We start from the raw sequence: 14115 nt of genomic DNA on the forward strand, positions 1-14115 counted from the left end.
TTTGTCTTTTCCAAATAAAAGCTTTGGTTTTTTCTCAAAAATAACAAAATAAAAATACATATTGTATTGAATTCAGACTTAGTCACACTTAGAGTTGACCCATTAAAATCAGTGGAACTTAAGCTGATCATGACTAACCAGAGTTTCATGAATTTCCACAGGCCTGCTCTAGCTATGGTTATGCCTATATCCAGCCCATAAATGTTGGTTGTATATAATTAAAACTACTTTAAACAGCTCTTCATTTTATTTTTATACATTCCTGTCACCATTGCTCCGTGTAGATACAGTATTTTGCAGTAGGTTTGTTTTCTCCCACTTAATTGTCAACATGCACACGTGAGCAATTTAAAAGATGCTTCAATACCTGTAGAGCCAGTTGCATGTTGCAGATACTGATTATAGGTGATATTGCTATGGAATGGTTTGTTGTTTCCAAGTCTTCTCATCTGTTCCTGAGAAGGGTACATGTATATTTTATGTCCTTGCAAATGCACAAAGGTTTCTAGGGACACACTTTGGTAATCTTTGGTAATCTGGCACCCTGAGCAAAGCCAAAATTTGGTGCCCCAAAATGGATCTTCTCGATTATGAATTGTCTCAATTTTGCTCCCCCTTCGCTTGGCACCCTGTGTTGGGGAACCGCTCACTGCCTTAGGATTCCATGCCCCCTTAAGATTCTTTGTGCTTTCGCAAATCTGGCACTGTGGGTTTGTGATGGGTGAAAGCATTTCCTGTTGGGTTGTACATAAGTCCAGCAAGAGAAAGTGACCTGCTTCAGGCTATACCTTGAAGAGTGGGGTGATAGATGAAGACAGGAATTGTTGCATAAATGGTCTTCTTGTGTGATAGGAATTTTATGGTCTTAGATATATAGTAATGTTCATAACTGCACATACATAGATCAGCACAGGAAAGCCAACCTGGAACCATTTTGATTCCTAAACTGACCAAATCCTTTCTCTGCAAGGTTACCCCATTGTCTCTTTCCTCACAAATCTTGTCTCAAGGATATGTCTGTTTGAATAAGGTGTGAGCCTGTGACCTGGCCCAGGAAATAAGTATTTTACCACTACAAAAGAATGGCCAGGCTCCCCAGGAAATCCAATCAAGTAACCTGCTAGACAGGAGATAAACAACAACAGGAGAAAAACAATATTTAAATTTCTGTGATGTAGGGGGATGTATCTGAGGGGTGGTCTTAGGTTACACCCCTTCTGTGATGTATGCATAATGTTTCTGGGGGTGGTCCTGATCTAGAGAATGGGAATTTCAAAAGTTTTTATAAGGCCTTGCAGGCCATTGTTCTGGGTCCTCTTCCTCTCCTGCGTGTGAGGGGAGCACCCTGTTGCAACAGATTAATAAAGATCAAGCTTACTAGCTGCTTTGCTTCTCAATATTCTCTGGTTGGCCTCTGTTATTTTCTCCTACCAATAGGGAACCTATGTAAGGACTCTATATGGGCTCTTGGATACCCCATAAGGGAAAAGGGCATATTTTTATTTACAACACTTGCAATATTTAACATGGTGTCCCTGCCTGGGATGGGGGATTTGGACCGTGTTCCAGGGAGCAAAACATCTTGAGTCAGCACCGGTAAAGAAGGGGATGCCTTGTTGTCAGACAGTGAAAATGTCAATGAATGTAGGCTAATAATAATAATAATAATAATAATAATAATAATAATAAATATTATTTATTACTTATATCCTGCCCATCTGGCTGGGCCTCCCCAGCCACTCTGGGCGGCTTCCAACAGGATATTATTTGTACTTTTGTACTGTTTTATTGTTGTTAGCCGCCCTGAGCCCGGCTTCGGCTGGGGAGGGCGGGATATAAATAAAATTTATTATTATTATTATTATTATTATTATTATTATTATTAAAAACATAATAAAACACCAAACATTAAAAACTTCCCTAAACAGGGCTGCCTTCAGATGTCTTCTAAAAGTAAGATACAGGTAGTTTCCTTGACATCTGGTGGGAGGGCGTTTCACAGGGCGGGTGCCACCACCGAAAAGGCCCTCTGTTTGGTTCCCACAATTCTTTTATGGAAGCCAGGTGCTTTCAATGTTTGGTAGATTTGGCAACCTTTATGGCCTCAGTAAAGGATCAACTAACTGAGCTACAACACGGGTGGGGAAACTCGAGTCCCAGTATTGGTTGGGCTCCAGTTCCCACCGGCTGCAGCCAGTGTGACCAGTGGCCAAGGATGATAGGAGCTATAGTCTAGGGTTGCCATATTCCAAACAGTGAAAATCCGGACAGAAATTTTACAGATAATCGGCAAAGAATGACATTGCCAACATGGGCTGCCATGCGTACAGATTTTACTGGACATTTTGTAGATTTTCCATCCAAACGCCACTGCCGACTGCAGCGGTCCAGATATGTCTGGGAAAGTTTCAGATGTATGGCAACCCCACTATAGTTGTGTAACATCTGGAGGGCCACAGGTTCCCCATCGCTGAGCTACAGTCTGGAGAGAAAATATTTTTATTTTACGTTTTTGGAGAGCCCAAGGGCTATCTAAAAAGAGGGACAACTGTATGGTATGTGCCCCCTCACATCTGGCAAACAGGTTTGGCAGGGTGTTCCGGTTGTCTCAAAATCCTGCAGAACCTTCCCAGAAGGGAAGACTAGGACTAAAAATGTGGATACACCTTGGGAAGTAAAACCTTCACAGCCATGGGCATAGCCAAGGGGGGGGGCAACTGTCTCCCCCATCAATAAAAATCAACAAAAATACATATCTAACTGAGGTTCTGCACCCCCCCCCCAAACAAAAGGCCTCCCTTGCCTAACAAAAATCCTGGCTACGCCTATGTTCACAGCCCTGCAATTCCTTTTTAGAAATGCCACCACACTTCTTCATCCTTAGAAAAGCACAATACAGTGCAGTGCAATATAGATAAGAAAGTGTATTAGTGTCAGCAGAAACAAATACAAATTAAAAACAAAACAAAAGCATATTACGTATCTGCTATCACACTGAACTTGTTTGTAAGATTTTGTGTTTCTTTGCGTCTCCACCCCAATACTGTACTTCCTTTCTGGAACCAGAGCTTTGTACCTGGATTTGGTGGTTGATAAGGGAAGGTGAAATTCGGGAGGATGGGGTTTCTCTTGCTGTAGGATTTTCCCCCCTTTAAGGTTATCTGTTTGCATACAAATATGTTCTCTAGGCATTTTGATACTTCCATATTGTGTATGGACGGTGCTGCTTTTGCTACATACGAATCCACACTTGGATAATGCAAATATATAAATGCCATTTTGGTACCATCATCTGCTTTTGCTTTTCTCCTAGAGGCCAAGAGAGTGCTGGGATTGTGACAAGTGATGGCGAGTCAGCCCATACATTCAAACTACACAAGGTAAACTGGGAAGCTTGTTTACTGTTTATATAGTTAAGAGAAGGTGTGGCTTTCACACGTAGAAACTTTTCCCTTTCAGACTCTGAGATGTTAAAAATAATGCTGAGAAGCTGAAAAACCATTCACTGCATATATACCTGAGGTAAACCTCGCAGAAGCTGCATAGCTGAACAAGGTTTTGAATATAAGTTTCTAGTACCTAAGTTATAAATTGTGTATAGCAGCACAACATGCTACTTCAAACACAACAGTTTTCCTGAAAGAGGAGCAGGGAAGGTGAGCAAAAGATATACATCATAGCATGTACCCATTTTTTTGGGCAAGAGTACCATGTGTATGGAGTCACTAAACCTTTAAAAGAAATGCAGCCTAGCCAAATTATATTATACAGTATCTGTGCTCTGTGATAATGCAGGGAAGATGTGATGGATAAAGTAGAGTTGCCAACTTTCTCAGTTCTATTTTGTCCCTGCCTTAAAAAGCTTCACCTGTTTATTTTCTGCAGATCAAGCTGCTGTTAAGGACACAGCGATTGAATATTAGGTCAATGCCCCTTACGCTGGAGATCCTAGTGTGAAGCCAAGTGGTTTGAAAGTTAGTTCAGATAGACAGTGATTTGCCCTAGGCCAGGCAGTAGTTTACAAACCAAAACTATTGCTACTACACCACAATAGCATAACTTTATTTACCTATTCCAAGTGCCAAATGATCATTACATTAAAATTTGTTGTTGTTGTTACTACTACTACTACTACAACAACGGTTTATTACTTGCCTTTCATACACTTAAAACACAACATTAATATTAATATAAAATATTATGCAGTATTTAAAACTGTTTAAAACAACCTGAAATTACAAAAATAAGGCGGGGCCATATATATATGGACCCACCTTATTTTTGTTATATATATATATATATATATATATATATATATATATATATATGCACACACACACATCTCAAGGGTAAAAGAGATGCCTCTTCAGTATTTACCGAAAGCTGTGTATAGTGAAGGTGCTAGATGCAGGTAAAGGTAAAGATAAAGGTAAATGACCCCTGGACTGTTAAGTCCAGTCAAAGGCGACTATGGGGTGCAGTGCTCACCTTGCTTTTCAGGCCAAGGAAGTGGGCGTTTGTCCACAGACATCTTTTTGGGTTATGTGGCCAGCAGGATTAAACTGCTTCTGGTGCAACAGAACACTGTGATGGGTGTCCCAGTATTGTGCTAGATGCACCTCTGTGGAAAGAGAGTTCCACAACTTAGGGGCTGCCATGGAAAATGTGTTTTCCTAGACTGCTGCACCCTAAGCTTCTGAGGGTGGTGGAACAACTAAGAGGGTAACCTCCTATGATCTTAGCATCCCAGAGGGTCTGTAGGAAAGGAGGTGGTCTTTCAGACATTTGGGGCCTGAATCTTTTTAGGGCTTTAAACGCCAACATGAGCACCTCGAATTGGGCCAGGGAAAGAACTGGCAATCCATGCAGCTGTTTTCAAACAGGGCTTATACGAAATGTGAAGGGAAACTCAGCCAGCAATCTGGTTGCTGCATTTGGGGCCAATTGACGTTTTCGAGTTGTCTTCAATCTGGAAGTTTGGGGACAGGAACTTGTTTGTGTGTGCGCGCACATGTAGGTTAAGTTTAGCTTGCTAAAATATTCTGGGCAGTATTGGAATCTGCTCTTAAGAGCATGTAATCATTTCCCATTCTTGTTTTGCAGGGGATGGGTCTGGTTAATCATGTGTTCAGCGAAGACAGTCTGAAGAAGCTGTACATTTCAAATCTTGGAATTGGCCACACAAGATACTCTACCTCCGGAGTCTCTGTCTTGGATAACTGTCAACCATTTGTTGTGGAAACTCTGCATGGGAAGATTGCTGTAGCTCACAATGGGGAGCTGACAAATGCTGCACGACTGAGAAGAAAGGTACAAATTTCCCATCCTGTAGTTCTTTTGGTCTACAGCTCTCAAGGCCATTGGTTTAGAAGGATGGGCAGGGCCGGCCCACTCATGAGGCAAGGTGAGGTGATTGCCTCAGTGGGCAGGATCCACAGGGCAGCAGATTCCGATGTAGATCTTTATTCCCTCCTTGTTCGTGATGTAGATCTTCACTCACCCCTTTTTCACTAGCTGGGATGGGGGGCACCAAAAGGTCTTGGGCAGCCCTGAAGATGGGACATGTAGTCCCACAACATCTGGAAGGCACCAGGTTGGGGGAGGCTGGCCCAGGATTCAGGATTCTAAGCATGAAGAAGCAGAACGTAATAGTAAATTTGCATTTATAAGTGGCACATAACCAGGTTTTTGTTATATTTGACGGTAGGAAAATAGTCAAAATAACAAATCATTAGTATGATAAGCATAAATGTGAACAACTGTTTTCATGATATTGAGACCATCCACAGATCCCAGGGCAAGTGCCAAAAAGCCACATTGCTAATTTTGAACACCTGTCCTTCCCCTTCTGCAACGTACCAGATCCTTAGTTGTCTTTTATTTGCACTTCAGTTGATTTCTTATCCTCTTGTACTTCATCCACTACCATATGCACAATTTGTGATATATAAGCATAACAGTTTACAGCAGTGTTTTGAGAGGTACTTTCCCCCCCTTCCATGACTTGCTTATGATTACTAAGGAATGACCCAAGGATTGGCTTATTTTTCACTACTGAATATGGAAGGAAACAGGGTTATGATTTTATACCATTTTATATTCCAAGGATTCTTCACAGCATTCACAGTTTAAATCCTGGAAATACGAAGAGGAAGCGGGAATACCAAAGTGACATGCAAAAATAAATGTACACCTACCTCCCATCGTCTCTTTCTCTTATCTATATTATATCCCAAATTTAATTAAAGTACCCATCTCACTGAAGAGCTGATCCCTACACGTAATTTAGTAGCTCAGTCTTCCTTCCCTTGCCAAAGGTGCAAACAGCTCCTTCAGTCATGATTCCTCCTCTGAATGTATAGGACTGCTCTATTAGGCTTGGACTTTTAAGTAATGACAACTTCCTGCAAAAAAATCGCAGTGCTCAGAAGACTCCTGTTGTCAGATGTGTGGTTCTCCCACTCTGACATTTTCTTTCCCAGAACTACTATTCCTCAGAAGAAGGGATAACAGTTTAACCAGTTCAAATGTGTGGTGTAGATGTCCTCTTTGTGCCCTTCCCCTTTGGATACCACTTATTTTGATTTTAGAGAGCAGAAATTGGCCCGCGTCACTTCTGTTTTCTAGACCATTGGTGTAGGTATGCATGTACTTGTCCGTGTTTCTTCTACAGATAATGCGAGAGTTGCATATACTTGATTAATGCTGCATTTTGGTCCTTTGTTTGATAGCTAATGCGCCATGGAGTGGGACTGTCTACCAGTTCTGACAGCGAATTGATCACTCAGCTGCTGGCATTCACACCCCCTTTGGAGAATGACGACACCCCAGATTGGGTAGCAAGGTAAAGCAATTGGTTTGAAGGGAAATAAGCGAAATAAGCAGCACTAAGCCAAAGGAGTACAGTGGTATCTCTGGTTACGAACTTAATTCGTTCTTAACCTGAAACGGTTCTTAACCTGAGGTACCACTTTAGCTAATGGGGCCTCCCGCTGCCGCCACACCACCAGAGCACGATTTCTGTTCTCATCCTGGGGCAAAGTTCTTAACCAGAGGTACTACTTCCGGGTTAGCGGAGTCTGTAACCCGGGGTGTTTGTAACCCATGGTACCACTGTATATTAAAAGAGCTCTCATGTTCCAGGATAAAAAATCTGATGAATGAAACACCCACTTCATACTCGCTTCTGATGATGCATAAAGATATTATCTATGCTGTTCGTGATCCCTATGGGAACCGTCCACTCTGTATTGGCCGTCTTGTTCCAGTAGGTGATATTAGTGGAAAAGGTAAGACTTCATATTATGTTTTATGCCGCCCAGAGTGGCTGGGGTAATTGTTGTGGTGGTTGTTCTTTAAATCTCTAAGCTGCACCGAGTTCCTGTTAGGGAAAAAGGTGGGGTATAAATAAATATATCACTATCATCATATTTGATATGTTTATATGTGAGCTATGCTTTGAGTTAACTTCATCAACGTTCATTTTGAAACACTTACCACTTGTACTCTTTATGCTTTTAATGTTCAACTACATAGATAAACATTGGATTTAGTGGAAGAACAGTAATCCTACATGAAAAGAGGAAACATAAAGTGGAAAAAAGACATAACTCAGGAGAAAATAGGGTTCTAATTACAATGAATGCAGTCTTAAGTAACAGTGATAAAAGCCTAATACAAGTTGCTATTATATCAAATTACTAGGGTTGCCATATTTCAAAAAGCAAATGGTAGAATAGAGGAAATAATTTTGTTTCTTCTGCTTAAGTTTCTGGCTCAGTTCTCTTGTGATTGCATCATGAAATTTTATATAATATACACCTGAAATAAAATGCAAAATTCTGGGTAGTAATGTTATTATTCATCCATAACACCTGAGATATTGGGAACATATAGGCAACCAATAAATACAACAAGAATTTTGTGTCTAGTTACATAGGTACATCTTCAGAAACACTATAAAGATTAATTCTAAGCAGCTCAATCTAGACTGAATTTTTGGGACATCTTTTGGTAGTTAGATCAGCCACTAACTTGTGTTTTTATGTTGGAGCAATGTCACACTTTACATAGCAGTTGTGTTTGCTGTGGTTACATCCTGTGTTGCATCTTGCAGTAACCATGAAAAATGTGAAGGAAATATTAATTCCTAAGCAGACAGTTGACATGTGCTGATTAGCTATGGTTGTGTCATGCTTTCACAGACAGGCCTATTTAGGGATACATTTCTGCCCTTCGCAATATATAATATGTGCTGTAGCAAACACCAGTATAGTTTACAACAAACAGAATTACTGTTGAATGCATGACTGAGTTTCATGGTCATATCACTCGTGGTTGGCCATCAGTCAGATAAGATGTTTTACAAGCAATGTCACCACTGGAGTAATACTTTCAGATGCTGCATTGATAAATTATCAGCAGTATTATATTTGACTGTTGTCGTTTGAGAAAGGTAATGAGCATTTGCAACAGATTTTTAAAGACCTAGTAACAGAGTTAAGTTGGTACACTGTTCTACTGTTGTTACTTTATTCTGCAACTCTGTATTACTTTTCCTTTGACAAAAAAAAAAATCAATTAGAAGGGTTTTTTTAATGCTGTTATTATTCTTTTAAACTTTATTACAGGGAAAACTAATGCTGAAACTGAAGGATGGGTAGTTTCTTCAGAATCGTGTAGCTTTCTATCTATCGGAGCAGAGTAAGTTCGTTTGTTACATATAGCTCAGTTGGTAGAGCATGAGACTCTTAATCTCAGAGTGGGGGTTGGACTAGATGACCCTCATGGTCCCTTCCCAACTCTACAATTCTGTGATTCTGTGTTTCCTTACACTTGAAGTCAAATCAGATTATTTCTGCTATTTTGTACTACAACAACTTGGAGAAAAGGTATTGTTGGTCTGAAAATTAAACTTCCATTGAAGTCAATAACCCATTGCTTTGAAGGGAGCTGAATTGTACACCATCTATATTTAGAAGACAAAACACTGACAAGTGATCTTTGACAACCAACTAACTATTAGCCAGTTAATTATTTACTTTCGTTTTCATGCTTTCGTATAAGTAAGTTACATTTTAAAAAAGGACTCGTCATATTTTTGTGTTCAGAGAGCCATGGAATCGCGCTCTCTCGTTCCCCAGACTTCTAAGGATAGCAACAAAATGCGTCTTTAGAATTTGGGGAGAGAAAATGACAAAAAATCTTTTGTTAATGACGTGCAGAATAATGACCAGCAGTTTGTGAAAAAAGGCAAAGGCCATTTAGATTTCGCTAGGTATCTTTTCCATTTGGGGAGAAACTGCACATGGGATTGCTGGTAAACACTGCATTCCTGACTTGAATTCTTCCCTTGATCCTTTATAATAAGTAACAACACTTCCAAAATGACTTCTCAAGTTGCATATTTCTCTGCCTCCACTAGCCTACAGGTGGAATGGATGCAGAAAAATGCATGGCACCATGACATAACACACAATAAGTGACACATTACAACAGTGGGAACAGGAAAAAGGGGGAAACCAATATTTCACAAAAAGAAGCCTGTGGATACCTGGAATTTCCCTGTTAAGGCACCTGTTTGTTGCCAGATTTTAGAAAATGGCAGACATGTTTAATTCCATTATGAACTATTAGTCTAACAGGAACTGACAATATACTTGACAAGTCTGCCATCAGGCAAGCATGAAGGTGGCAGCTATAAATAGATTATCAAAGAAGATAAAAACTGATTTAATAATGCCACTATTTTCCAAAGACATTTTGACACCTTCAGTCAGTTCACATATGACACTAAACATAAGTAGTGTTACATAACTGAGCCTTGCTGTCACCAGCTCCCTCCTTCTCTCTCATGTCAGCTGAATTAGTTATTTCCTGGTATTTAACAAGCTTTACAACCAGACACCCAACTGTGGGTTGCATTTATCTTCCAAATCAGTTTCACATTGTGATCTGCAAACCTGGTTGGATGGCAGCAAGAAAACCCTCATAGGTTAGTGGTTGGCTGCAACACAAAGTAAGGGGAAGGAGGGATCACACTGTGTGCATTCAAACAACATCAAACAATGGTTTGGCACTGCATGTGACCCAAACCAATGTCTTTCAGTTTGCTCGTGCATTAGTCAACTTTTAATATTCAACTTTTGCTTGGTTAACAAAACTATTTTGTGAAACTCAGGGATTTTTTTTACTCTGTGAGATCAACATTTGGAGCATTGTGATTGTTTATTTCTCTAAATCACAGTAAATGTTAGTTATACTTGCATATCTCTACAATCTGGGATAATTAAAATTAAAATTCTTCACCAACAAAGCTGACTTTGGTGTTCTGTATACATTTTCAAGACTGATCACATTTGTTCGAGTTTTCCTAGTCAATATCTCCTAGATAAGGAGATACTGTAGGATACTAAAGGCCTGCCTCTAACCTCTAGAAATCTCATTAAGTGTAATCTTATGCACATATACTCCAGAGTAAACCGAATTAAGCTCAAATGGACAGCGTCAGTCATTTTCTTGCAACTGAGATTTCAGGTAGTACTGCTTGAAAACATTATCTTCACAGCTACAAAAGGACTGAAAACTGAATTTTTCAAATGAGATTTTCCAAAATCTTAGTTCTAGATCACATTCTGAACTTATTTAATATGTCTGAGAAATTGTTGCATGCACAATATTATTGTGATTTTGTCAGCCACCAAGGAATGCACATGCCCCCAGGTTTTTCCAACAGTGTCTATAAGAACCAATTCTCTTACAATTGCAATGTTTCTAAAGATCAATTTTATGAAGATTTATAATATCTTACTTTATTTTCCAGATATTACCGTGAGGTCATGCCTGGAGAGATTGTGAAGATATCCAGATATGATGTCCAGACATTGGATGTTGTGCCAAGACCTGCGGGAGATCCATCAGCATTCTGCATTTTTGAATATGTGTATTTTGCGAGGCCTGACAGCATCTTTGAAGGCAAGCTATGAAATTTGCTTTATCAGTTGTTCTTTTAGATTGAAGAAAATTATACCCACATAATTGAATCAAGATCCACAAAAACGTTGGACAAATTTTTTTCAGCAATTGAGGGTACATTAGGAAAGTCTCACAAGATCAATTTTATGGCTATGTTTAATGTATTGTGAAATCCAGTTAGGTCTTCAGCATCTATAGGGAGCAGGGTAGGGTTACTTGGAGAGCTGAGAGCTTTCCTTACAGATTCTATACAGGGACAGAAAAATAATCTTCATGATTTTCTGCTAGTTTAAATCGTAATAATAAATAAATAACACAAGTTTTTTTCCAGTGTAGTACCAGAAGTTGTATTGTGGTACTTTGTGGGTGGGTAGCTGGGTTGAAAAGGATTTTTTGGACCAATGGCCTGGTTGCCCATTTGCACGATACATTTTTTAAAAAGATAAAATAGAGGAGACTATTTGGTTAGATTGTAGAGCATCATAATGAGTGCAGTGTATCTCCCTTTACAATATCTATGGTCACACACATCTTCCTACTTTTTATTTGAATGTTGCTTTATTTGTATTGTTAAAAAAATCATTTCAGTAAAAGGAAAGAAATAGTCCTTGTTAACAGAGCAAAAGCTGAAGAGATTGGGTAACAGGAGTGAGCCAGCAGTAAATCACACTGAGCAAGTCAGAGTTAGTAAAGGTAAAGGGACCCCTGACCATTAGGTCCAGTCGTGACTGACTCTGGGGTTGCGGCACTCATCTTGCTTTATTGGCCGAGGGAGCCAGCGTACAGCTTCTGGGCCATGTGGCCAGCATGACTAAGCCGCTTCTGGCAAACCAGAGCAGCGCACGGAAACGCCGTTTACCTTCCCACCGGAGCGGTACCTATTTATCTACTTGCACTTTGAGGTGCTTTCGAACTGCTAAGTTGGCAGGAGCAGGGACCGAGCAACGGGAGCTCACCCCGTCACAGAGATTTGAACCGCCAACCTTCTGATCGGCAAGTCCTAGGCTCTGTGGTTTAACCCACAGCGCCACCCGCATCCCTAAGTCAGAGTTAACTATTAGCAAAAACAGGATCTGCACAGGAGTGTCAGGCCTATTGAGCACAGCAACGGGTCTTGCCTCCATGAAGCAGTTGATGAGACCGACAGTCCCTGCCTCCCCATGGCTGCCAAAGTCTCAAAGGTTTTTTCCAAGCAATCTGAGACTGCGCCTGCATTAAGCTAGCTTCTCCTCTGCCTTCTTTGTGCCTCTCCTGGTTCTGGGAAACCGGGGGGGGGGGGGGGAGCCTGTCACAGCAGGAGGGGGAGACACCCATGCCTCTTCACTAGCCAGACTCATCTCTGCCTTTTGGCCTCCCTCCTCTTCTGCCTCAGCTTCTGCCTCTTGATTCTGGGTTTCTCTCTGCCACAGACTCCTCCTCCACCAAGCCCTGTTACTTCTCCAGCTTCTGATACTTCCTCCCAGTCTTCTCCCTCTGACCACTCATTATCACCCCACTGCCACTTCCCGGGCTCTGAGCCATCATCCCTGCTGGCTCCTCCTATCTATTCAGCATTCCTCTCCATCCAACCAGTCCGTGACACTGGGTTTAAACCTTTACTCTTGCCTTGGATTTTTAAAGGCAGCAGGAAAAAAATCAGTTGAAGATGCTGGAATCAAAACTGTACAGAAGAAATGCAAGTTTTTTTCTCATTCTCCACAGGTCAAATGGTCTATTCTGTACGGAGGAGATGCGGCCAACAGCTTGCAATTGAAGCCCCAGTGGAAGCTGATTTGGTTAGCACAGTCCCAGAATCTGCAACACCAGCAGCCCTTGGATATGCTCAAAAGGTAATGTGCCTGATTCTTCTCTTTTATCTGAAATCTCATATTTTTGTTGTTGTTTTTTATTAAAAAAATTAATTGACATAATACAACTTGTAACACAAAACATTTTAACACAGATGTTTATCTTGTAGCACTAAAAGTTTCAATCTTGCCTTCCTGAGAGCAGTTCAAGCCAATTTACAAGAAAAAGATAAATACATAAAACTAATGAATTACTTTTAAAAAATACACATGAAATAAAATTCAACAGTCAGAGAAAAATATTACCACACCCCCTCACCGCCAGCCCTGTGTGAATTAATAGCTTTTTAGCATTTTCCAAAGAAATCCCCCAAACACCAGTGAAGTTCATGTTTTCTCCAAGAGATTGCATAAGTTTCTTTGGCTGTTGTAGTTGAACTGTTCCCACTTAGTCAACTCTTTTGTGTATAGAAAAGAAAAGGAATGTTGATGGAGAATTGATCTTAGCCACTTCACTTTCTATGGTACTTTGACTTTTACATTCTCTCTTTTTTCTAGTGTGGACTACCATACATTGAAGTACTGTGCAAAAACAGATATGTAGGAAGAACTTTTATTCAGCCAAACATGAGGCTAAGGCAGCTCGGAGTGGCCAAAAAATTTGGAGTCCTGTCAGACAACTTCAGAGGGAAGCGTGTTGTCCTTATTGACGATTCTATTGTACGAGGCAACACCATTTCACCCATAATTAAACTACTGAGGGAATCTGGTGCTAAAGAGGTAAGAAAGTTTTGCTGTCAGATTTTGAGGAAGGCCTGACTGAGGGACAAGACTGGCGCAGTTTCAGCTTTATAATCGTCTCTCAAGTGTCTTGATTGAGGTGAAGGTAGTCTAAGAGCAAAACCAAATTTATTGGCTCTGTTGCCAACCAATCAGACCTCACTCCTCCTTGTAGTGACTTTGAATTTTGCTGGTGCTCCCTGTTGGAATTGTGGGTGTTGAAGTGGGTATTGTTTTTGTTGCTTATTAAGATATGCATTTTGTGTTTTTATATTGTAAATCACTATGTGATCTTCGGATGAAGGGCAGTATAGAAATTACATAAATAATGGTAATAATACGAATGAATGGCATAATTGAAACAGTGTCAATATCATAATAGCATTTCCCCCCCTTCCTCCCTAGGTGCACGTTCGTGTAGCTTCGCCTCCAATAAGATTTCCTTGTTACATGGGAATAAACATTCCAACAAAAGAAGAACTCATCGCCAATAAGCCCGAATTTCATGACCTAGCCAACTACATAGGTAAAACATTATATTTTCTATCAGTGTCAATAAAGGTATACATAGAAA

The 14115-nt window shown here is 40.3% G+C and overlaps 1 protein-coding gene across 1 annotated transcript in view; it reads left to right on the forward strand.

The window, feature by feature from the left end:
- The window catches only part of PPAT (phosphoribosyl pyrophosphate amidotransferase), a 46426-nt gene that overhangs the window by 28929 nt on the left and 3382 nt on the right, over nt 1–14115 (forward strand). Inside the window, exons 2-10 of the mRNA XM_081020056.1 lie at nt 3314–3380; nt 5104–5310; nt 6732–6844; nt 7144–7289; nt 8631–8703; nt 10823–10974; nt 12676–12803; nt 13320–13541; nt 13947–14067. Of these exons, the coding sequence (XP_080876182.1) occupies nt 3314–3380; nt 5104–5310; nt 6732–6844; nt 7144–7289; nt 8631–8703; nt 10823–10974; nt 12676–12803; nt 13320–13541; nt 13947–14067 (1229 nt within the window). The remainder of the gene's footprint in view (nt 1–3313; nt 3381–5103; nt 5311–6731; nt 6845–7143; nt 7290–8630; nt 8704–10822; nt 10975–12675; nt 12804–13319; nt 13542–13946; nt 14068–14115) is intronic.

Source organism: Podarcis pityusensis, assembly GCF_964106645.2.
Source record: "Podarcis pityusensis genome assembly, chromosome: 9".
NCBI lineage: Eukaryota > Metazoa > Chordata > Lepidosauria > Squamata > Lacertidae > Podarcis > Podarcis pityusensis.